Below are 23,023 nucleotides of genomic sequence, written 5' to 3' on the forward strand. Positions count from 1 at the left end.
CTATGCTCTTACATATACAATGTTTTTTCTTTAAATAGACATTAACCGTAAAACTGCTATTTCCTGCTAGTGATACCGACTTTTAGACATAGGCATACCCTAGCTCAATAAATCACAACCTTCATTGGGCTACAATAAATCTCATTAAAGCTTTGTTGTGATCTGAAGTTGTCTAAGCTCATGAAATAGTAAAAAACTGAGATCTGAACCCATGCTCTGCAGTGTGCACTGTAGGTTTCAAAGATAATTCCAAAATTGAAACAGAAACAAATCTGTTTAAAGGAGAGACAAGACACAGCCTCAGCTCTGAAAAAGTTACCGTGAGTATTGATCAAGAGTATTGATAAGTATCTATTAATAAGCAGCATCAGTATCGACCTCAGTATCAGTTAAATTCCATTCCAATAGATACTGTCATAGGATAGTGAAACAACTTTCCTAACTGCAACTGTGTTGGTCCTGCTGCTTTGCAACCTGCTCTCCATTCATGGCCCGGCATTATGAGCAGGTCTTTAATCTGCAGACGATTCCAGAAAACTAAAATGCCACCAGGAGCCATAGAAAACTTCTCATCTAGCAAAGTAACACACTGTAACTAACTAACGCAAGTGCTTTTCCTTCGGTTTGTGACAGAAGAAAAGAGAAAGAGGGAGAGTCAGGCAGGCAACAGAAAGAGAGAAGGAGAGATGAGAGGGACAGAAGCTCTGCTGCAGAACACACCTCATCTCCATTTTAGCTGGAGGGAGAGAGAGGGAGAGAGAGGGAGAGGAAGAGGAAGAGGAGGAGGGAGAGAGATCCAGTCTGTGCCAATTTGCTCTTCAGCTCCAGTGACAGAGAGAGGGGAGAGCTAGGGAAGTGATATTTCAGGAATTTTAAGAGATCCGCAAACGTGCGACTGAGAGAAAGAAAGATACAGGCACGAGAGGCATCTGCAAAGACAGAAAGATTGGCTGCAAATGAAGGCAAGAAGAAACAACAGGGAGAGATGTAGCTGATGCTTCAGTTGCGGTAAGAAACCTGGAATATGTTGATAGAAATATGTTGATAGCACTCACACAAACATGCAGTCACTCATGCACACAGCCTCTGAATGATAACAGTATTGAATCAGTGGTGTTGGTAGCAGGTGCGTGTTTGACATGGAAGAAACAGATTACAAGTTTATGTGTCTGTGTGCATGCTGGAGCAGATTCAGCTGCAGTACAATGCGTCTCTGCTTTTATTAATATTTTTATTATGATTATTAGCATCTGCATGCAGCACCTCTGTCTCTGTCATACATCCCTGTCTCCTGCTCTCTAAATCTTTCCTCTCTCTATTCCGCCCTGTTGCAGTGTATTTCTGTGTCGTAGCTGCACAGCAAAAACAAACCTTATGCAATGGACCATTTCATGCAAGCATGTATTTCTGCTCCGTACCTGTTTTCTCCTTCCATCCATGATTCTGGTCTTAAAAGCTTTTCCTTGGTTCTCTCTGTCTGTTAGACTCCAAAATAACAGAGATGGAGAGGCATGTTTGACTTTAACTTCTGTAGAAGCATTAATATAACTGGGCTGCAATAACACAGACTTTTAATTCCTGTGTGTTTTGGAAACCCCGTCCACAGGGGTTCCTAAAACTTTCAAGCCATTGACTTCATGACAGTTGCCTATTAGAGGACAGAGACCACCATCTAATCAATTATCCCGCATGTGATTGTCTAAATTAGGCCTAAGACTAGAATTGCATGGCACAAACTAAGTGTTTCTGCAAAGTTAAAAAAAAAAAAAAAGACCTTTAGTTTAGCACATTAAATGCTGTTCATTATTTTCAATAGTTGACATATTTCTCTCTAGAATGCAAAGGCTTGTGTGTCAGTTTGTGTGCGTGTGTGTGGGGTTTTATGGGATGGTTTCATTGTATGGGCTTGTATTTCTCTCTTGTAGCAAATTTTAAGTGTCTGTTACATCCCTCTAATCATTAAAGTACCAGACAGGCAGTCTGTAACAGTAAACGATGCAGAGTTTTTCATTTGTCACACACACAAATGACAAAATGCCAAGAAAGTGTAACAAAGGTAATCAAACATATGTCATTGTTTATGTATTTAATTATTTTTTGCCAACTAGACACATGTAGGAACAGTGGTAGTGGAGGTTTGGCAAATATTCACGGGTATTGGGTGTGTGGGTGGGTGTGTGGGAGGGAAACAAATCCATTTATATGTATGAGAGAGAGAATAATGTTCAAAATTGGTTAAAAAGAAAAAGAAACAAGAGAAACCTGTCAAACGGAAATGTGGGTAGATTAGGTATTGATCGAGGAACTTTCACTACATCTGTTGGATTCAGGACTGATATGAAAGTCAAACAATCCAGAAAAATGCAAAAAAAAAAAATCTGGTATTCTGTGTCATAAAGCATCTTTTAAAAGACAAATTAGGGCAACAGTTGCATTTAACATCCACAATAATGTTCAAATTCACATCTGCATGAGGGCTGAAGCCTGACTATGAAGCTTTGTGTGACTCCAGGTGTAATCTGACTATTCTGACAGGAAGTAGGCTGTTGTTATAAGCTTGTCATTGACCGACTACTTCAATCAGCATTCTTCTCCCCTTCCGCTGTATCCTGGGCTTAACAACACCCAGGAAGATTATGATGGGTTTTAAGAAATACAAACAAGCCAGTTTGTTTGTGCTTTTTCCCCTACACCAGAATGATAACTGGTTCAGCCAGACCTTCCTCCAGCACTGGCACAGCACTAAAACATAGGTCTGGATAAGAAAATGTTTTGGTGTGGAGTTAGAAAAGAGTGAGCTTAACAGACCTCTGCAGCCCACTCCTCATATCTGCCTCAGGTTAGCAACTTGAGGCTACATTAGCTGCTAATAGCATAACACAGCTGAATCTCAAACCCAATTGTTGGTAGTCGAGATTGAGGCACTTGGTTTTGACAAGGAAGTAGACTGCATGGAATAAAACAAGATCACACATCTGGTTCTGCTGCATCACTTTTTACCTATTTTTTAAACTGTTCATCAGTTCTGTTTAAAGAGCGTTTACAAAAGGGGTGGATTATTGCAGGCGTTCTCAAAGTTTTGATGAATGATTGCCAGTTTAGGGAGGCAACATATGATTGAGGAAAACCCATCTTGTTGTAGTATTTGTGATTGTGACGGTGTCATAATGGCATTTCACATTACAGTCCTTAAGCATCAAATTCACCTGTTTGCGGAAAAGACAGATCAGATTCAATTAATTTAAGAGTTGATCCGTTTATCCAGAAACTTCCCTCAGAGCCATTCTCTCATTCTCACATTAAACTGCTGAGTTGTCCACCACAATGACCAACTTTAAATTACATCACTAACACTGATGACAGATTGTAATTCCCACAACACTTGCAAGGTGCCGCTAATTGCCATGCAACCAGTTGCTACATAACATGACAGACACTTTTTGGGGGGCGCAGTTAGATGCAGTGGCTGAATAGTGTGAGAAATGTATGCTGATGAAAGGACTGATAACTAAAATAAAATGAAATGTTCAAACAAAATATTTTGCAGGGCCACCACTGCTCCATGCAATGCACTGTGAGAAACGCCGCTGGACTAGTGACATAAGATAGGGTTTATCTTAAAAGAGAAATATATTTGCTGTACTAAACCATAAAATGACAATGAAATGTCATGAGAGATGAAGCAAACGTGCTAAGTGAAATACTTCTCTGAACACAACATTACAACCAGCATGTTCCCCTTTGGAATTTCCATTCCAGCTAGGAATATCTGTTATTGTTTGCCAGTTTCACATTTATTAGAGTAAAATTAATGCTGAATGTTCACAGAATGATTAAGTGTCTTAATGAGCCCTAAGAAGTCTTTAATAGTCCGTCAGGAGTAGATGTTTATAAAGGTTAAACTAAGCAATATGTTAATGGAGTCTGGCAGGCACTCCAACTCCAACTGCAGAGTGTGTGTGTTCTCGGAGCAGTGCACTTTTGTTTTCAGGATAACAGGCTTAGCTTTACACTGACTGACAAAGTTATAAATCACTGATCCACTTACAGTATAGGACTTGTAGCTGCTTGTCACAGCTTAATGTTGCGCTCGTCTTGTACTCGTGTAGGCTCAGTATTTTGACTTTTGGAGATATCAGCCCTAGAGATGTCTACTTTCTCTCTTTTATAAGAGCTAGATGGCACTCGGCTTGTGATGCTGAAAGCATAAAATAAATAAATAAATACATTTTAAAAACTTAACAGCAATGTCTCTTTCCAGAAATCATGACTTGGTTACTCAAGATTATCCACAGACCTTGTTGTGAGGAGTTTCATGTACAAATTATTTTCTTTATATGTTAGAAAGTTCCTACATGAGAGAAAGCAAACATCTCTTGAGCTGTTATCACCAAACTCACGCCAAAACAATCAAGATGGATGATTAGCATTACAGGTAAGAGGAAATATATGTGTTTCGGATTTTAGAACGAACTCAGACCTGACGGAAATTTAGTTCAGTACAATTATATTCAGTCACTGTTCCTATTTACAATATTTATGCAACATTGGTCTTGCAAGTATTTACGAATACTTTAAGAAAAATTTTCTGTTCCTCAGCTGTTTACTGGAGGATCACGTCTGAATGTGGATTAAGGTCAGTGCGGTTTCATCTTTTTTGTTGTTATTATTCATCCTATTCTGGCCGGGGTTGCTGTGTGGATAATATGTGAGCTACGGTGCAGTCATACATTCTTTCAAAGAAATCTGAGTCAGAAGAGTCAAGGGAGTAATAATGGCCACTAAGAGCAAATATATTCTCTATTTATCCAGAGGACAAGGAGATTGTGGAGAGCCGGGTCGACACATGACTTATGAAAGCCGCTGAGTCATACAGATCTATTTTACACTCCTTTTCTGAATAGTTCAAATTACAAGGCAGCGAAAGCCTTTTGAATACACACACGAACACACAGTTGTGCTTTCCTGAAACACTGTGAGCTTTTGAGAGCAAATGACAAAAACTGTGGTACATCAAAATTAAATGATGAATCCATTATTGAGAAGGTTGCATATGAAAAGATGAGAGAGTGCAGATGAAAGTGAATGGCTGATACAAGAGTAGAAGAGCCCCAGGAGGTAAGAAATGCTCCTGTGTTTTTTTACTGTTACAGCTCCCAAAGTGCACACAAAATCATGCAAACACATGGTGTTCACTTTGTGCTGCTCATGCAATTAAACTACATGGTGTTTAAATGCTAATAGCTTTTCTCTTCATCTCAATAACTGTGCTAAATTGAATCTGTAAATGATTTCTCCTTCCTGTTTGTGAAGAAAACTTGGCAGGCATCTCTCCACACTTTCTCCTCATCCACTCACCGATGTTAAAGCCTGCAGAGCACTTCCTGTTAGTCACGTAGATTGCAGATCTCAGTGGCAGATATACAGTTTCATTACACCAGCTGCAACGATGCAAAGAGTTTGCATGTGGCAGGAGAGTTGAAAAGTTCATCTAATGACAACTTTATTTACAATCATAAATAACATCATCACAGAAAACTGACTGAGTTGCAGAAAAAGTGGAAATTGATTAAAAATGCAGTTTTGCAACTTCAGTAATGTAGTCATGATGTAGTTTCCTCAGTGCAGTCTGTCTTGTTTCATCTGTGTTCTTATCAACAGATACACAGATTGGACCAAAACAAATTCCTAAGTAAATCTCAAAACACTGAGACAGAGTGAGGCTGGGAGATTTGTTTCCATGGCAACTACGCAGTAAGCCTTGCATGGCTCCTCGGCATGTGTGTAATACCAATATCACAAAATACAACTCTTGTGTGTTCCACTGAATATTATTTTTCTTGTGAGGATGACAAAAACCATCATACTGAAGACAAAGGGCAGTAAAACATCCCTCGCCCAATGTCTCTATTATAAGTAAACTTTAAAGACTATATAACTAATAATAATTTATAATAATGTAATAATGTAATTCAGCTCATTAACAAGTACCCCCTCTTTAGGGGCGGCCCTGTAGCTCAGTTGGTGGAGTGTCTGCCCCGTGTATGGAGGCTGTTGGTCCTCTGCAGCAGCCGCTGGTTCGACTCCCGCCTGCGGCCCTTTGCTGCGTGCCGTCCCCCCTCTCTTCACCCCGCTTCCTTTCTGCTCTTCAGCTGTCCTATCCAATAAAGGCAAAAAAATATATCCCAAAAACAAGTCCCCCCTCTTTGTGCACAAGACCAAAAATTACATAACCAAACTCAAAATAAAGCCCCTCTGTGATGGATTTGTAAATTCTCTATGAACAGAATGTATAAAATAAAACTGTAATAACTTTGAAGAAGACAATCACATAAGATTTCTACAGGTATTTTCTAGCATTCCCACAGCTCTGCAAGTGCAGCATATGTCCTAATGAAGCAGGGGAAGCATTAAGTGCCAGCTGCAAAGATTTCAGTCCTGAAAATAATTGGCATTTTTCCATCATTCAGTGAGCAAGTATGATCAGATTTTTTGTCTGTGAACAGCAGGGCACAGTGAAAGGAGTTGGTTACCTCACTGACAAGTTAGTTTAGAGTGAGCGGCCTGTCGCCTGCAGCTCTTCACCTACCAGTTCATTCAGGCCCCTTCTTCTTGTTCCATTATTCCCTGTTGTAAACTGATCTGCTGTCCAAAAATGCCAAAAATTACCGTTGTCTCGTTTTATAGAAGCATTTTTGATTAACGATAAGGTCAAGTGTTAAGCTCACTGATAAACACATTGCACTTACTGTGACTACTTCATAATAAAAGTCCATTTGTGTGTCACCAGCTAATGCTTTTTAATGTAAAGCTGCAGCAGTGAGCAGAATCAGAACCCACCGTCTTTTGTCTATAGCAATAATTTAACATTTTGCATTCATATGCACATTTCTATTTTATTACATTAGTGGTAACTTAAGACACCATTTTTTCCATGAATGTTGCCACAAATATCCAGTTCATAATACTGCAAATATATAAATATTACAATATATTCATTACCTTGTAGATAGTTACTTTACCTTTAAATGAAAATCTTCAAAATTGCCACTCCTAAAGCTGATAAATTATTCTTATTATATAAATAATAATGCGTAAGGTGAAAGGTATCACTTTTCACAGTTTCAAAGATGTAGGGAATTAACACCATTCTCTGTGGTTTGCCTCAGCTCTACTGACCCTGTCAGTGTTTCAGCCCATTATTTTGGTTTTATGACACATATCTTTACTGTTTGATTCACTCTCACCATTCTTATTAGCATGTAAACTAACAACTAACAATAGTGATGTTATGTTCATGAACAATCCAATGCCAAAATTTCACCAAGCATAAGGCATAAGATCTGGTTCCCTTCAAAGACCCATAATTCCCATCACTAGCTAACAAGTAATATGTTAGTGTTGTGTTTACATCTTATCACATAGCCCACAAGTGGCCAACAGACCAATTAATACGGGTTTACTGTTGCAGCTTTTATATTTTGTAATGCACTATATCAATTAAACTCTGATGCTGAGAATAGGTTGATACTTGTTAGTCTGATGCATAAAATTTCTCCCGGTAGAGTGTTTTTCCACTGCTGGTCAGCTAATTAGCCTTCTGGGATGCTCTCATGGCTGCCAAATGTCTACAATCTGTTAATGTGATGCTGTTGTTGCATGAATACTGAACAGTACTGTCAGTCACTCTAGATAAGACATTTACCAAATGTTGGAAATGTAAATACTGATGTAACTGGTGTGTGTGTATGCGCGCGTGTGTGTATGTGTGCAGCTACATCCACAGTTTTTCTCGTTATAGCCTTAAGTACAGAAGCCTGATAATATAAAAGATCCTTGGGGTCTTTTTAACTGTTACATAATAAATAACATTTGTGGGACGTTATGTTCTAACAGGCACTGAATGTGAAGTACTGGCATGAAATATTTAAGTGCTACACGATTTCATCACTCCTGCATATTTACCTATTCTCCTGTAGGCTGAAAGAAACACTGGAGATTACAGCAGAGCACTGTTTTTCTCGCTTTTTCCTATCTGCTTCCATTTCCTCTTTTATTCTCTCAGTTTTTGCCATGATTGTCTACATTTGTGAATTACTCTGTGCTACTACAGTCAGTGCAAGATCTCCTTGGAAAACAGAGATTCCCCATTACATGCTTTTTTTTTTTTTTACCCTTCCCTCCTTCCTGTCCCTCTCCGACTCATCCATTTTCTCTTCTTTACCTCTCCCTTGCTCTTCTTGGCTGCTGCTAGTATTTCTGTCTTTATTAGTCTGCAAAATACATACTTGAAAACTCCATATGACCTTGCTTAGACTCGTATTGTATTTAGAATTCACACAGACTTGGTTTAGAGTGGGAACTGATGCATACTCAACAGAAATATAAACACACTTTAGTTTTCATTTCAGAAAAGATTTCTTCTCTGCACACAAATTTGTTAAAATTAATAAAAGTTGACTGTAAAATGTGCAGTTTTATCTTGGATAAGACATTTATTAGGCACTGAACTGTGGCTGTTTCACAGAGGGGTAGAAGTACTAGCCAATCAGAGGCAGAGTTGAGTGGGTCATGACTTTGCCCTCCTGGGGGAAAAAATTTGTATCTATAGTAGCCGTATGTGAAATAGCCATAGTTCTGTGCCAAGTAAATGTCATTTTAGACTGTCCTTTTATTATGACCACTCTGAGGCACACCTGTGCAATAATTGTGATGTTTCAGCATCTCTATTAGGGATGCACTCAAATCTGAATAAGTTATTCAGAAAAGCACAAATAATGCAATGGAAATAGATATTTCTTCTAGCTGCTTGTAATTCTTCAGGAAAAAAGAATGTCCAAATTGTAATGCAGTAATGTTCACAATAATGCTTTTAATACAATAAATATTTAATCATGTACTTAATTTTACCTGAGTATAAAATTCTAGTACTGAAAAATGCAGTAAGATTAACACATCGAGAATCATAAATGCAGCATTATCGCAGTTTAAGATTTTCCCACCAACCAAAGGATATGTTTTATTTCTTTCGTTTCAAGAGTTCATACTTCCAATTCAAAACAGAGTCTTTTGATTTTATAAAGCATTTTCTTAAGTTTCTTGTCACTCACTGTTCCCCAGAGAAAGAGAAGTGCTCACTAACATGGATTTTAACTAATTAGTGAACAAAATTTGAGAGAAATAAAAATCTTATGTGCACAGAAGAGGCCTTAGATTTTCTACTTCAACTCATGAAAAATGCTTGAAAATGTTTTCTGACACATTGACAACAAACTGTACTAAACAGCTAATTATAGTGTTTAGCTATTTTAGTTTTCATTTCTGAACATCTTTCTTTCTCTTCTTGTGTGTTTGTCAGTGAGCCGCCGCGCTGCGAGCCATGAGTCCTCCACCTGTGGCCAGGATATGAGATCGATGGTGTGACAACAAAGGCTGTCATCGAGCTGCAGCCACTGTGCAATCCCTGTTCTACCACTGCAATCAAAGACACACATAAAAATATACTCTTGGTATAACAGAGTCCTTGACTACAAAGGAGAACATACACAGTTTTTATTTGTCTGAAGCCACTGTAGAATGCAGTCAATGATATAATCACTTTTATGAATGATGACACTAAACCATCTGGCCTACCTTTTACAGTTTGCACACACACCTTGAAACTGTTAATAACACGACTTCACACACATTTCTGGTCCAAATGATTCATCTGACATCCTCATAACCAACTTTTCCTCACCTTTTCTGAATCAGTTCCTGTGACCTGTGAGGATTATGAGGCCCACTTTAGTGTTTCTACAGACACAGTGTCTCCTGTGTGTGCTTGTTGGTGTGTGTGTGCCCACCGGCGTAGTGGGCTCGCTACCTCACGCACTACCATGGCACGTCTCCTGCCCTTCACGATGTGTGTGTCAGATCAAGCCGTGGTTCTCCTCTGATTCGGTCTACCATGAAGCTCCCACCGTGGACTGCAACGACCTGCTGTTGACCAAGCTTCCATTACCCATACCCACGAACACACACACCCTTCGCCTGCAGAGTAACCTTCTGTCTGAGCTAGATGCTGCTGTGCTGCACGGACTCCCCAACCTCACCGACCTTGACCTTTCCCAGAATCGCTTCAGCCGCGTCAGGACGATAACTCAGAGCTCCTCTCTGCCCTCTCTGCTGTCTTTACACCTGGAGGAGAACCATCTCAGTCGCCTCCCTGATGCCTCCTTTTCCTCGTTGCCAACTCTGCAGGAACTCTTTCTCAGCCACAACAACTTGCACTCAATCGCACCTGGAGCCTTTGCTGGATTGGACTCCCTCCTGCGCCTGCATATCAACAACAACAGGCTCATCACGGTTGACCCTCGCTGGTTCAAGGCTTTGCCTCGCTTGGAAGTTCTCATGCTTGGGGGAAACCCTGTGGAGGTCCTGCCTGAGCGGGGTTTCCTGGCCCTGAAATCCCTCCGGAGTCTCGTTCTTGGCGGTATGGGTCTGAGAAGTTTGGCTGAAAAAGCACTGGAGGGGTTGGAGGGCCTGGAGAGCCTCTCCTTCTATGATAACCTGCTGACGAAGGTGCCCACCCAGGCCCTGAGGAGAGTGCCAGGATTGAAATTCCTCGACCTCAACAAGAACCGCATCAAACTGATCGAGACTGGAGACTTTCGAGACATGATCCACCTGAAGGAGCTTGGCCTGAACAACATGGAGGAGCTGGTGTCCATTGAGAGAGCCGCCCTGGAGCACCTTCCGGAGCTCACCAAGCTCGAGATCACCAACAACCCGCGACTGTCCTACATTCATCCGCAGGCTTTCATCCAGCTGAGCCGGCTGGAGAGTCTCATGCTCAACTCCAACTCTCTGAGCGCTCTGCACCAGCACGTCATGCTCTCCTTGCCGAGCCTTCAGGAGGTGAGCTTACACTCTAACCCACTGCGGTGTGACTGCCTGTTTCACTGGGCTGCCGGGGACGCCTCTCACCCTCACATTGAAGACACACAAACAGACACGCGGACACCTCGGATGGTGCGATTCATCCAGCCCCAGGCAACGCTGTGCTCCGAACCTCCAGAGCTGAGAGCTCGCAGGGTGAGAGAGGTGTCCTCCAGGGAGATGTCAGCCTCATGCCTTCCCATGATCCCTGTCAGTTCCCTTCCCTCCTATGTTGGGGTAAGAGAAGGAGGAAAACTCATCTTGCACTGCCGAGCTCTTGCAGATCCACAGCCTGAGCTATACTGGGTGACTCCCACTGGATTGAGACTTGGTCCTGCACCAAACCATGCATCCAAAAGTTTACCAGCTCCTGCTCCATGCCACAGCCTGACAGCTTTTGAGGGGTTCAACCACACATCTCCCAGCCAGGCTCCGGATGATGTTCCCTGTAACCCCTCCAAACACTACCGGCTACTGCCTGAGGGAACTCTGGAGATGAATAAGGTCACCCCCAGTGAGGCAGGGTTGTATACCTGTGTAGCCGAGAATGCACTGGGAGCAGATACACGCAGCGTTACTGTGGGTGTGCATGGGAGAGAGAAGAAAAGAAAGAGGGGGGTGGCTGCTAATATGAAGAAATATCCATTATTCAGAGCAGATACCAGGTTGGAGGTGAGGGAAGTCGGACAACACTATGCTATACTGTCCTGGCAGAGCGGACGCAACCTCCCATCAACTCGCCTGTCTTGGCAAGCCATATACTCAAATGCACACACACCTACATACACCACACGCATTCTGGCTGGCACGCAGAGCTTCAATCTGACCCACCTGCAGGCAGAGACATTTTACAGAGTATGTCTACATTTAGGGATCAGTGAGGGTGCCAAGCACGCCAGCAGGAGATCAAGAGAGAGCAGAAAGACTCAGTGTGTTTCATTCAGGACAAAGGATGTCCCAGAGCCTCAGCCCAGCCTGCAGCTAAGCCCAGAGCTGACCTCCACAGCAGTCACACTTCTGCTCCTCGCACTCATACTGCTGCTGCTGGCAGGCCAGGGCTGGGACAACGAGGCCGGCGACGGGGCAGGAAAGCACCACAGTGCCACCCTCCAGGAGATCAAGAGTCCCAAGGCTCTGATCATTAATCAAAACACAGATGGGTGCAACGAACCTCAGCCAAAGCAGAGTGAGAAACTGCTATTACATCAGGACTGCTGAGATAATTATGTTTGTGCACATTCAAATCCAGACAAAAACACTGACACACACATACATACGTGAAATATCAACCCATTCTCATCCCAACTCGTCAGATGCCAATGTTTTGTCACTGTACCTTGACGTCTTATACAGACACACAAGGTGCCCTTTTGCAGCTGTATAAGACGCTGCCGGAAAGACTCTTTTAACATGTGCTTAACATTGTGAAATGATTACAGTTTGTGTAGGTTTAGGCACAAAACCTCCTTGGATAGTTTTGGGCAACAAAACATCTCGGGTAGTTTCAGTAGAAGACCAATAAATACGTTAATTATGTACATCAAATGATGTCACTGAAGTGACTCAGAAGACATAAGTCACATGATGAAAGTGTTAGGGGCTTGCTGTATGGCTGTACCCTCTTCTTCACTGAGTGAGAGTCGTGTCAAGAAGAGAACCCTTGATTTGCAAAACTCTTTGTACTTTTTCTCTTTGTTGTCAGGGTTAGAGAAAGATCAGGGTTTGGGTCAAATGATCACTTTTGTAAGATTTTTGGCAGGTTGGGGGTTACCTTCTAGACACAACTGTGAGTGAGAGACAGACAGACGAGGCGAGTACTTAGAGAAAGAAAGCAAATTACAGACTTTCTTGAAAGAAGAATTTCCAGTCCAAATGGAAAGTTTTCAAAGAAAGAGTGATTTTTTCTAAAAGCACCCTAATTAATATACCCTTTGACAAAAATGCGAAATATTAATTTTCTGTTACTGCAATCAGATGTGAAATTGGACTAGGTAAGGCTAAATACTGTGGTCCCATTCCAGCTAATGAGTATCAGCTATAGGTCATCTGCAGGCATCTCTTTGCCAAAAATGTACCTGTTATTTTGTTATTTTCATTCACTAAAAGTCACCAGAATGTAGGAAACAAAGTCTAGACTTTTTGAGGTTCCCAAGATTGTCAAGTATGGGGCTAGGGGCGGTGACAAAGCATTGGTATTTGGCGAGGTGGGTATGAGAAGGGGCTGCAAATATACACTTTGTGAATCACACAGATAGAAGAGCAGAGTCATAGGTCAGAGCAGCGGTGTAGAAAGAGATTTGTATTTATTTTATATACCGTATAAAGTATATATTGCCATTGTTTCTGTGTTGAGATGTATTGTAAAGAATGCCTAAACCCTAACCAGGGAAATCAATCTGGACAATCAAGCTCCTGCAGCACAGTGACTGAACACAGGAGAAACAAATGAGTCTGAGCTGCTGGTAACCACTGGACTGAAACTAAAGAAAACCTGATTCAATCCAGGGACAGACATTTACAGAGGAGAGCGGCTCAGACCTCCAGGGTATTGTCATGTTTCCTCTCTACATGTTCCACAGACTGAACTCATACTTCCTCCAAGCAGCTGATGTCTTGAGACTGATACTGAATGAAACTCCTGCATTGATGTAAAAACAACCTTTTTGCTTACAGCTTTCAGTACCTTTGGACTGGGTTGTCCATCTTGCAGTACATATACAGTATACTCATCCAGATTCCCTGCCTAACATCCTCTTTCAGTATAAAAGTGATCTAAAAGTGATTGTGTTAAATTCTATTTTGAGCTATTATACAATAAATTCTTTTTAATTTACACACTTTTACTCTTTATTTCTGTTTTGTTATCACATAATCTAGTTTAAATTACACAGAAACATATGATGATGATATTAAGGGATCAAATCAATAAACAGCTGTGTAAACATGGCATTAAACCAAACTCCCCACATAAATGTCAGATATTAAGGATTCATCTGCAGCTACAACTCCCTGCTCATCTGTATGCAGCCGCCGTTTCGCCACAGTAGGAGTAAGTATGATAATAGCTCAGGACTTCTGACACCTACTCAGTAAACACAAGACTCAGTGTGTCCCCTGCTGGATAAGACCTGGAACTGAGCTGAGGGTTAAAGGATACGTTCACATTTTTTTCAAGTCTGTCTTAATACAAAATACCCACATGAGCATTTAAATGTCAAGTTAGTAGTTACTGTAGTCAGTCTTCCTCATTATACTGGAAGTGAAGAGATTACTTCCCGAGATCAGCCACAGGTAATACAAAGTTTCAGCAGTCAGATTCAGTCAAATCAAGGGATTATCTTCCACAGTTAGAGTCTTTTGGGTATGAAATTCACTCCTTATGTTTCCACAAACAGCATCTGAACTGAAGCACAACCAGTAACTCTGTCAGTGTACATAAGGGCTGTCATTAGGGCTTTCACTACACAAATATTGTGGATATTCTCATGATATTATCTAAACAAAATTTGAAAAACTAAATAATGTTATCAGTCAAATTCATCTTTAATTTTGTTCATTGTAGGTTTAGTCTCTTTTTAGGCAAATGAATTTCACACTCGGCACTCAAAATATGAGTGTGGGGAGGCGGAGAGAGCTTGTTACCATAACTACAAAACCATACAAAAAGTGCAGTTATACTTAATGGATAGTGAAAAGGTTTGTTGGGGTCGGAACAGAAAGAAATTATTTAAGAAATTATACAGTATACAGTATGTTTAAGAAGTGTTGGATTACACAGTATTATGATGATGTCTATATTTCAGTTTTTAAATATTTATTGTTAATACTAGTATATTGTGACATCCCTAATGTACATTTGCAAAGAAAGAAAAGACAGACATGAAAAAATGTATCTGTCCTTTAAAAGTACTGCGGTATGTCCAAGTGTCCTTATTACCAATTTGTACAGCTGACACAGGCTAAACTGACTGCACTGACGCTTTCGTGGATCAGAGGTGTGAAATGAAAATGTCGATTCATCCTTTAGTTATATTTACAAGAACTTCAATCACAGATCATAAGGAACATAAAGGTCATAATTACTCTGCTATCACTCTCAGACTGACGTACAGGACAACATACAAATGAACACTGAACAACTAAATGTTACTCAAAGTGGTCAAAGCAACAAAGTAACTACATTTACTAAAGTACTTAAGTTAAAAGTACTCATACCTTTCTTTACTATTTAAATTTTATGCTAGTTTATAATTAGATTTCACAGCATTTCAGCAGGAAATATGTACTTTTACTTAAGTGCATTTATTTGACAGGTGACATTACTAGTTACTAGATAACATTTTATTTCATTTTGAATTGAGATATTATTACATTGTGGTATTACTACCTTTTCTTTAAGGGCCCCTATGGAGTTTTCACACTTTAAAAAACATATTTATATTCACTCACCAAAACACACTGTGTGTATCCTTGAGGTCTACAGAATGTGTTGAATGTGTTTCCTTCCTCATAAAACAATTAAAAAGCAGATTAGAAAAAAAAAATGCTGCTTTTCATCTGTCATCTATGAGAAATACAAATCTTAATTTCCTATCCAGAACTCTAACTCATCAGTAATATGTTTGAATATACCTTAATTTTTGATGATTTATATTGGATCTTTAATGAAAAAAGGTAAGCACTGGTCAGTGAAAAACAAAGTTTCAACAGTAGTTAGACTTTGTATTTATTCACACAAAACATAATACATTTTCTTCAATAAGGCAACACAATACTGTATATACATACAATGATCTATATGTATACCATATTTAGATTTTATGTTGTTATTTCTTAACTAACAACATGTCATTCTTTACTATCACTAGTAGCAAGTGTAAATAAATAGTTTAGCAAGTCATGTAAAAGAGTACCAGATGCGAAAACTTCAAGTCATACTGTTAGTACATCCAATGCAACAATCCTTTATTCACTGTGTTATTGATATATTTTAGTTGCAGCTGTGATTTTTCTGAGAGCAGCTTCAGGGTTTGATGACTTACTGGAATATAAAATAACCCTTTCAAGCAATTAAAGGTTCCCTGTGAAGGTTTCGCGTACGTTTACATTCACTAATATGCACTAGGTATATCCTTGAGGTCTAACAAATGTGCATTTCCTTCCCCGTAAAACACTGCAAAGTTTGTTTTGAAGTATTTTAAATCCTGTGTTGTTTACAGCCACCTTTACTTCTTTCTACCCTGCCTCTGTTGGTGCATTGCTGTAAATCTTGGTGAATTACCACCACCTGTTGTTCAGTGCTTGAGACAAACAAAACAGGGACTCATCCATAGAAAAACAGATCTATAGCGCTACAACAGGTAAAAAAAAAAAAAAAAAAAACTCCACAGGGAACCTTTAAAATCTCCAACATCAGTTAAAAAACAAATAAATTCAAATATATTCCTTTTCAGAAACAGCATCAGTAATGGCAATTGTAATATTCCCATTAGCAGTATAAGATACATTAACACTGACATCATCATTAGGTGCTGGCATGGGTGTCATTCCTAAACCACATGAGGTGCTTGTGCTATGAAAATGTTTTTGTGAGTTTAAAAAATGTGAAGACCAAAAACTCTTTTTTTTTTTCAGTGTGCAATATTCATAGTAATAATGAACGTGTTGAATGTACTGTACAGAGTGACACAGAGTGAAAATGCTGTTTAGTCTGATACCCATTCTCTTCACAGATAAGATTGTACAGTCATTTACAAAAATATACTTCTATTCTGCATTAACAAATGACAGCAGTGATTAGTACTGGTTTAGAAGTGGACAGGACATTAAATGACATGGATAAGACAATGACCAAACAATATCACTATAATTTATACCACCATATACAAAGCACTCAACACTGTATGCTCATATGTTTCATGAACAGAACTCGATGCTCCTGATGCGCGCAGCTCTGTCACTCTGTCTTCATTCATCTGAGGGTCGTTCTTTTGGCACATCAGATAAAACAGGCCAACAGAGCTGCTCTTTGTCAGGTTTGCGTGTGCAAGTTTTAAAAAAAAAATCTGAAATGAAGCCTCAAAGCTGCAGATTAATTGAAACATCAGGGGGATCAAACACTGTTGTAATGTGAGTTAAGTTTGTTTTAAACAAAATGTCTGTACTGAAAATAACACCACTGTAATAACACTATAATCTTTCCAGATATAGCACACTTAATGTTAAAGCTACTACAAGGAACTTTCCTGTTGTATTGAATTTGGAGGCTCCCTGTGGACTAAAGTGTGTTTCCACTGTAATAACCACAAAAAGTAATGTCAAAAATGAAATTATCTCCTGCTGTTTCTTTTTAATTGGCTTGCTGGAATTTTTTAATTGGCTTGCAGTAATTTTGCCTAAGAAAATGCAAACACATGCTCATTTAATCTGATTTGAAAGAGAATCCGACCTGGTGGCAGGTATTAATAATAACTATACAGAAAAAGCACAGATGGTTAATTTAAACAGGTCATGACGAGGCATCAGTAATCAAGACTGTTTTAAAACCGATTAAAAACTCCTTGTAGTAGCTTTAACCCAATTTACCATTTATAAGCAGTATATATACATGTAATGAATGGTTTTTAACACACTAAACCGTCATTGTAGCCGACATAAGGACATTATTAAGTGTTTATTATTGTCTTTGTGAACAACTGTTGCCACTCCTATGCATCAAAGCTTTAATAACTGTTAAAGAATATTTGATAACACAGTATAACATCATAAGTAAATCATACATTTCATTTTCATTCATTTAATTGTCGTTTTAATCCTGCTGTACATGTTTACACTTTATGTAAACAGTTAATAAACGCTTTATAACACTTTGTAACTAATCATTAACTAATGAAAATATACTTTTATATGTCCAGGGTTAAGATAAGGAGCAACATGAATCTAAGTTCAATATTAGCTCTCCTGTTTGCTCAGGTTTGGTCTCCTCCCCCTGCTAAAAGCTCAAAGGATGCTAACGGAGAAGTGGCATGCTGTGGATTTTTAGATAGAGTTAGTATCGCTTTCTTAGAGTAAAATTCAGGTTCTTTTTAAGCATTTTCAAGGTACCTAAACCAAGAGCTTTCAGAAGCTTGACGCTTTGATCATCACATCTAAACTGTCACTATAAATCCAATTGTAGAGTCTTTTTAACCCACTGCAATCGATGTACATTGTTACTGTGTTTATTTTAGTTGTTGGTCATATTAACTTTGTTTTGATCATGATTTTTAATAATAATTTCCAGATACTTATCTAGCTATGAATGACAAATATAGTGACAGAATTACTTAATTTCAAATAATAAAAGGGTTTTGGTTTACATGAGTGATTGTTTAGATGAAACACCTGATTATGTTGAAAGTCAAGCATTTATACAGAGTATATTTAAATTCAAGTATGTTTCTAAACTTGAAAACATTTTCACATGAAACATTTTCCAAACTTTCAACACTTTGTACAGACCTGTAAATTACTACAGTTATGTTATACTGTTATCAAACATTCATTAAAACTAGTTTATACACCACTTATGAATGCTTCATAGGAGAAGTCATAGTTGGTAACAAAAACATTAAATAACTAAAATTAAACCATTCATACACTGCTTATACATGCTAATGTCACCCAAAATAGAGAGTGTATGACTGATAAGGTTTCGGCCAAGACTTCTTTTTAGCATCACACTCATGAGATATAAAGATTATTCCTTACATCTCTCAACTGAAACAACTAACCTGCACACACAGACAAACACACAAATACACACTCACAGACACATAAAGCAGGCAAGGGCTTTGTCAAGAACATTCACACATCACGTACTTCAACAATTCAATGGGACAAATTTAGTCGCACTGTTTAACGGGCTGTGAAAACGATGTGTGTTAGTCTGAGGAGAGAAGTGAGTCAAATGATCTGAAGCAGCATGAATATTGAGTAAACACCTGACAGATATATGCTGACAGCACCACTCTTGTGCAGCTGAAAGGATTAGTGTAATAATGTCTTGATTATTATATGGTCTGATTTTAGTATTTTACACTGCAACATGTAATTTTAACCGTTGCCCGAACGATCAATGCCCATCAACGGACTGTTGTTGGAAATGAGCTTCTCCTATTAACACATGTACAGTATGTCAGACACTGCTTATGCAACTGTCAATGTTTTTTCTGTACTTGTCCCTTACAAATAAACTATGAACTAAACAAAACAAACAAAAAGAACTGATTACTTGATTGACAGACAAATAATCAGCAAAAATGTTCCCAAACGTTTAATCGTTTATGGAACTTTTCCCTTGTTCTAGTTTCTCAATTATGACTCAGTGATGATTTTCTGACTCTTCCATCACAGCAAACTGAATTTCTTTGGGTTTTGAAACATTGTTCAGATAAAACAAGCTACAATATAACAATGAAAACGTTCAGAAAATTCAAGGCAACTTGTTTCAATAGATTTTTTAGTTTTGAGCCCAACTGAAACTTGCAAGTTTGAGTAGGGAAAGTATAGAACTCAAGTTTTTCTTGTAAGTTTTTAAAAAAGTTTTACCAACTAATAATGTTTTGTTGAGACAATTTACTTTTCTTCTTTAGATAAACTCGAGTCTTTGAGTTTTAGAAACCTAGAATAAATGTATTTCAAAAACTGTTGGGTAAACTCATTGAAGTGAAAGTTAATCATGATAAAAAACAATTTCTGAAATACACATTTTTGTAGGTTTCTAAAAGTTTGATTCCAAACTCCCTCTAGTGAAGGCAGTTGCCTTAAAATTTTCTGCAACTTTTTTTTTATGGTGTGATTAAATATGTTAAATTCTGGAAAATGTGATGGTTATTTTTCACTACTCTCTGATATTTTATAGATCAAATGATCAATTTACAAAGAAGATAATCTGTTGATTAACTGACCATGACAAGAGCTGTTAGTTGCATTCCTAGACTTTTGTGTCCCAGTATGACAGACAGAAATGATCCTTCCATTTTATCTGCTCCTGCTTCACGTTGGTAATTATTATTTTTTTAATCACTGATTTTCAGCACAACTTTTTTTTTCTCTGAACTGTCAAAGAAACATCATGTTTGATCCGCCATGACATCGACTCTCCTTCCTACTGGAATGACCTTGAGCCACACACGGCTTCGTAGTTTGTGAGTGTGTGAGCCCTCAGCCCACTCACTCTTCTCTTTGTGACGTTTTACTACAAGTCCGTCACGTGGAGGGACAGTGAAAATCAATCTTAAAAACAGAATTGTCACCATTTCATCTTCTGTTGCCATGGAGACCACACACGTGGCTCGATTGATCAATTAAGCCACAATCTGATTAAAATATACTTGAATAAAAGACTAATTAGCAGATTTGTACAGCTTATCATCAATATTGACAATCAGGCACAGTATCCCTTAACGTTATAGGCAGGTTTATAGATTTAAACAGCAAAGAATGGGGAATACAAATCGAGTTGTTGCCTGGAGACCACACTGATAAATGAGATTCACTCACTGAATCTCTACCAGCTCCAGGAGCGCCGCTCTGTAGTGGACCCTGACCTCTGAACTCCCTGTGAAGCTCTAAAGACAGTCTTCCTATCTGACAAACCGTCACAAACACAGATGGAGAGAAGTCTGTAAATAAAAACTCAAAGGAACCTTTCCTGGTGCACACGTCTGCAGCTAAATCCATCAAAAGATCGAGAAGACTCATCCTTGACAAACACACACATGCATTGCAAAAACACACGCTCTCTCACGCACACTTCTCAGCTGTAATTGTAGGTGAAGTTATACGAGCTAGGCTCCTTCGGCACCGGGGGCGGGGCTTCTGGGATGGTGATGTTCTCAAGGTCGAGGAGGCGGAGCTTCATCTCCATGCTGATGAGAGTATCTAGGTCACTGCGTGTCAGGTCGCTGCCCATCTCTCTGCCCAGCAGCGCACACAGACCGTCAGTCCAGATGCAGTACTGCTCCGGACACATACACACACACACAGACACAGACACACACACACACACACACACACACACACACACACACAGGGGGAACATACATGAAGGCTGAGGATAGTGTGTCAAAATTGTCAGTCACACTGGCTACATTGTGCCTTTTAAGAGAGTTTTTTCATGGAAACCATATTGCCATGAAATAGTCAGGTAAACACAGGTGTTACCAATGATATTCACTGAGGCCTGGTTCCATTTAGTGTAGCAGAGCCTTTCCAGTCAGCCAACATGCACAGTAGCAGCACCCTGACTCTCTTTGACATGAATGGTATTTATTTTAATGGTACTTAATTAGTATCATTGATAACACCTGTGTTTATCATGCTATTTTATGTCAAAATGGCTGCCATGAAAAAGCAAACACAGCTGAATGTAAATTTGCCTGATTCTAACTGAGGAGCTGCTTGAATTTCTTTTCATGATCACATAAATAATTCTAAGTCGAAACTCTTTAATCACAGCAACAGTAATAACTTTTTTGACCTCTTGGGGGCAGCAAAAACAAGCTGAAAACACAAAGTGGTAAAGTGACATGATAACATGAGGAAACAGTGACCTATTTTACATATACAGTAGACAGAGAACAACATGAGCATTTATTTGGAGTCACATTTCTGTCGACCTGACGAATGTGAGTCTAATATTTACTCCCCTGTTCACTCAGTTTTGGTCGCCACCAACTCCTGAGGGAGATATGTGGCTCTTCAGCTGTTAAATGTTTCGAGTTACTGTTTCTGTCTGCATTTTAGTATGAAACAGGTGGTATAGTGTGGGTTTTTAGAGGTTTTTCACTGAAAACAGCTGCCTGCTGTAGCTAGAAATACATTTGATGAAAGCCTGTGAGAGTGAACCAAAACAGTAGGAAAACTAAAAAGAATGAGCCAAAAGACACTAAAATGCTTCTTAGAGGAACTGTGGAGTCAGCTTGTGCTGATTGGCAATCAAATGCTATATTGACGAGTGATGGGATGAATATAATAACCTCTAGTTTTGTTTATTTATGCTTCAAGTTTATTTTTTAAACAATATACATGTAAACTTGAAGTTAATGCCCAATAAAAAGGTTTACTGCCAATAAAAGACAATGGTATATTTGTTGGTCCTCCTGATTCCTTATGCTTCCTTTCATCTTCTGTCTCAAACTTTATCGGAGGCTATAGAGTCATGAGGGGGAAACATGGGTTAGAGAAAGTTCATCATCTAGTGGTCATAATTACAGGTCTAGCCTAGCGTCATCCCAGATACTGATTGTGCAGATTTACGTCTCACTGTTGATGAGCTTACCTCATACTTGTTAGGTGCAACAAAATTGAGCGTCTCATCAGGATCATAGAGGACAGAGAAGGCTAACTCCAGCACCTCCTGAGAGAAGCAAGCGGGACAAACAACACAGTGTTTCTACACTCGGTGACAGTAAAGAATGACAGAACAGCCGTGTGCCTGGAGTGACAATAAAAAACAAATGAAAATCTTATTACCTTGTTTTGTTTCAGAGCACTTTTTTCTTTCATATGAGGGCAGTCCTTCCCGGTCACCACAGACTTTATATCAGAGACGGGGACTAGGAGGAACAGAAAAGAAACTATTTAATAATTTGAGAGGTTTATTAAGGTCAGCCTGCAGACAGATACAGTATGGTCTGCTACTGAATGTGTCATCATGTGTGTTATTAGTTTTGACATGACGCCACTTGGAGAAATAAAGGTTTCATAGTATCTTACTCTTGTCACTGAGTAGCTCAAAAGGCACTTCACCCTGAGGTGACTCATCAAGGTCCCCATAGTGCAGCACTTTGTGATTCAGTGAGAGTCTGCAGAACCAAAACTTCTCTACAGAAAAGAGGCAGGGAACACAATGCTTAGTTCATAATCAACAGCACCAGCGCTCCTAGAAAAGCGGAGTGATTGTATTGATACTGTGTGTACCTTGCCTTCGGCGGTTTCCCAGTTTACGGAAGCAGCTTCCCTCGCACAGCCGGTTCAGTCGCTGTTGCTTGATGAGCTCTAAGATCTCTGGTTGGATTCTCTCCCGCAGCTCACTGCAGCACAAACACAGCATGAGCAA

General features: G+C 39.3%; 2 protein-coding genes across 5 annotated transcripts in view; one reads left to right on the forward strand and one right to left on the reverse strand.

Annotated features, from left to right (window-relative positions):
- The first annotated feature begins 825 nt into the window (after positions 1 to 825).
- lrrn2 (leucine rich repeat neuronal 2) lies at positions 826 to 13,755 on the forward strand. The gene is made up of 2 exons (XM_084731506.1): positions 826 to 1,008; positions 9,359 to 13,755. The coding sequence occupies exon 2, from the start codon at positions 9,775 to 9,777 to the stop codon at positions 12,136 to 12,138; it is 2,364 nt and encodes a 787-aa protein (XP_084587632.1). The 5' UTR covers positions 826 to 1,008; positions 9,359 to 9,774; the 3' UTR covers positions 12,139 to 13,755.
- A 6,449-nt stretch (positions 13,756 to 20,204) lies between these two features.
- The window catches only part of elmo2 (engulfment and cell motility 2), a 30,448-nt gene continuing 27,629 nt past the window's right edge, over positions 20,205 to 23,023 (reverse strand). For all 4 annotated transcript variants that reach the window (XM_084731523.1, XM_084731532.1, XM_084731541.1 and 1 more), the window contains 5 exons: positions 22,885 to 22,997; positions 22,681 to 22,788; positions 22,438 to 22,520; positions 22,244 to 22,321; positions 20,205 to 20,920 (listed from right to left, as the gene is read on the reverse strand). In XM_084731523.1, coding sequence (XP_084587649.1) covers positions 20,720 to 20,920; positions 22,244 to 22,321; positions 22,438 to 22,520; positions 22,681 to 22,788; positions 22,885 to 22,997 — 583 coding nt within the window. In that variant the 3' untranslated portion in view covers positions 20,205 to 20,719. The remainder of the gene's footprint in view (positions 20,921 to 22,243; positions 22,322 to 22,437; positions 22,521 to 22,680; positions 22,789 to 22,884; positions 22,998 to 23,023) is intronic.

Source organism: Lutjanus erythropterus, chromosome 2 (assembly GCF_056507025.1).
Source record: "Lutjanus erythropterus isolate fLutEry1 chromosome 2, fLutEry1.hap2, whole genome shotgun sequence".
NCBI classification, from domain to species: domain Eukaryota; kingdom Metazoa; phylum Chordata; class Actinopteri; order Lutjaniformes; family Lutjanidae; genus Lutjanus; species Lutjanus erythropterus.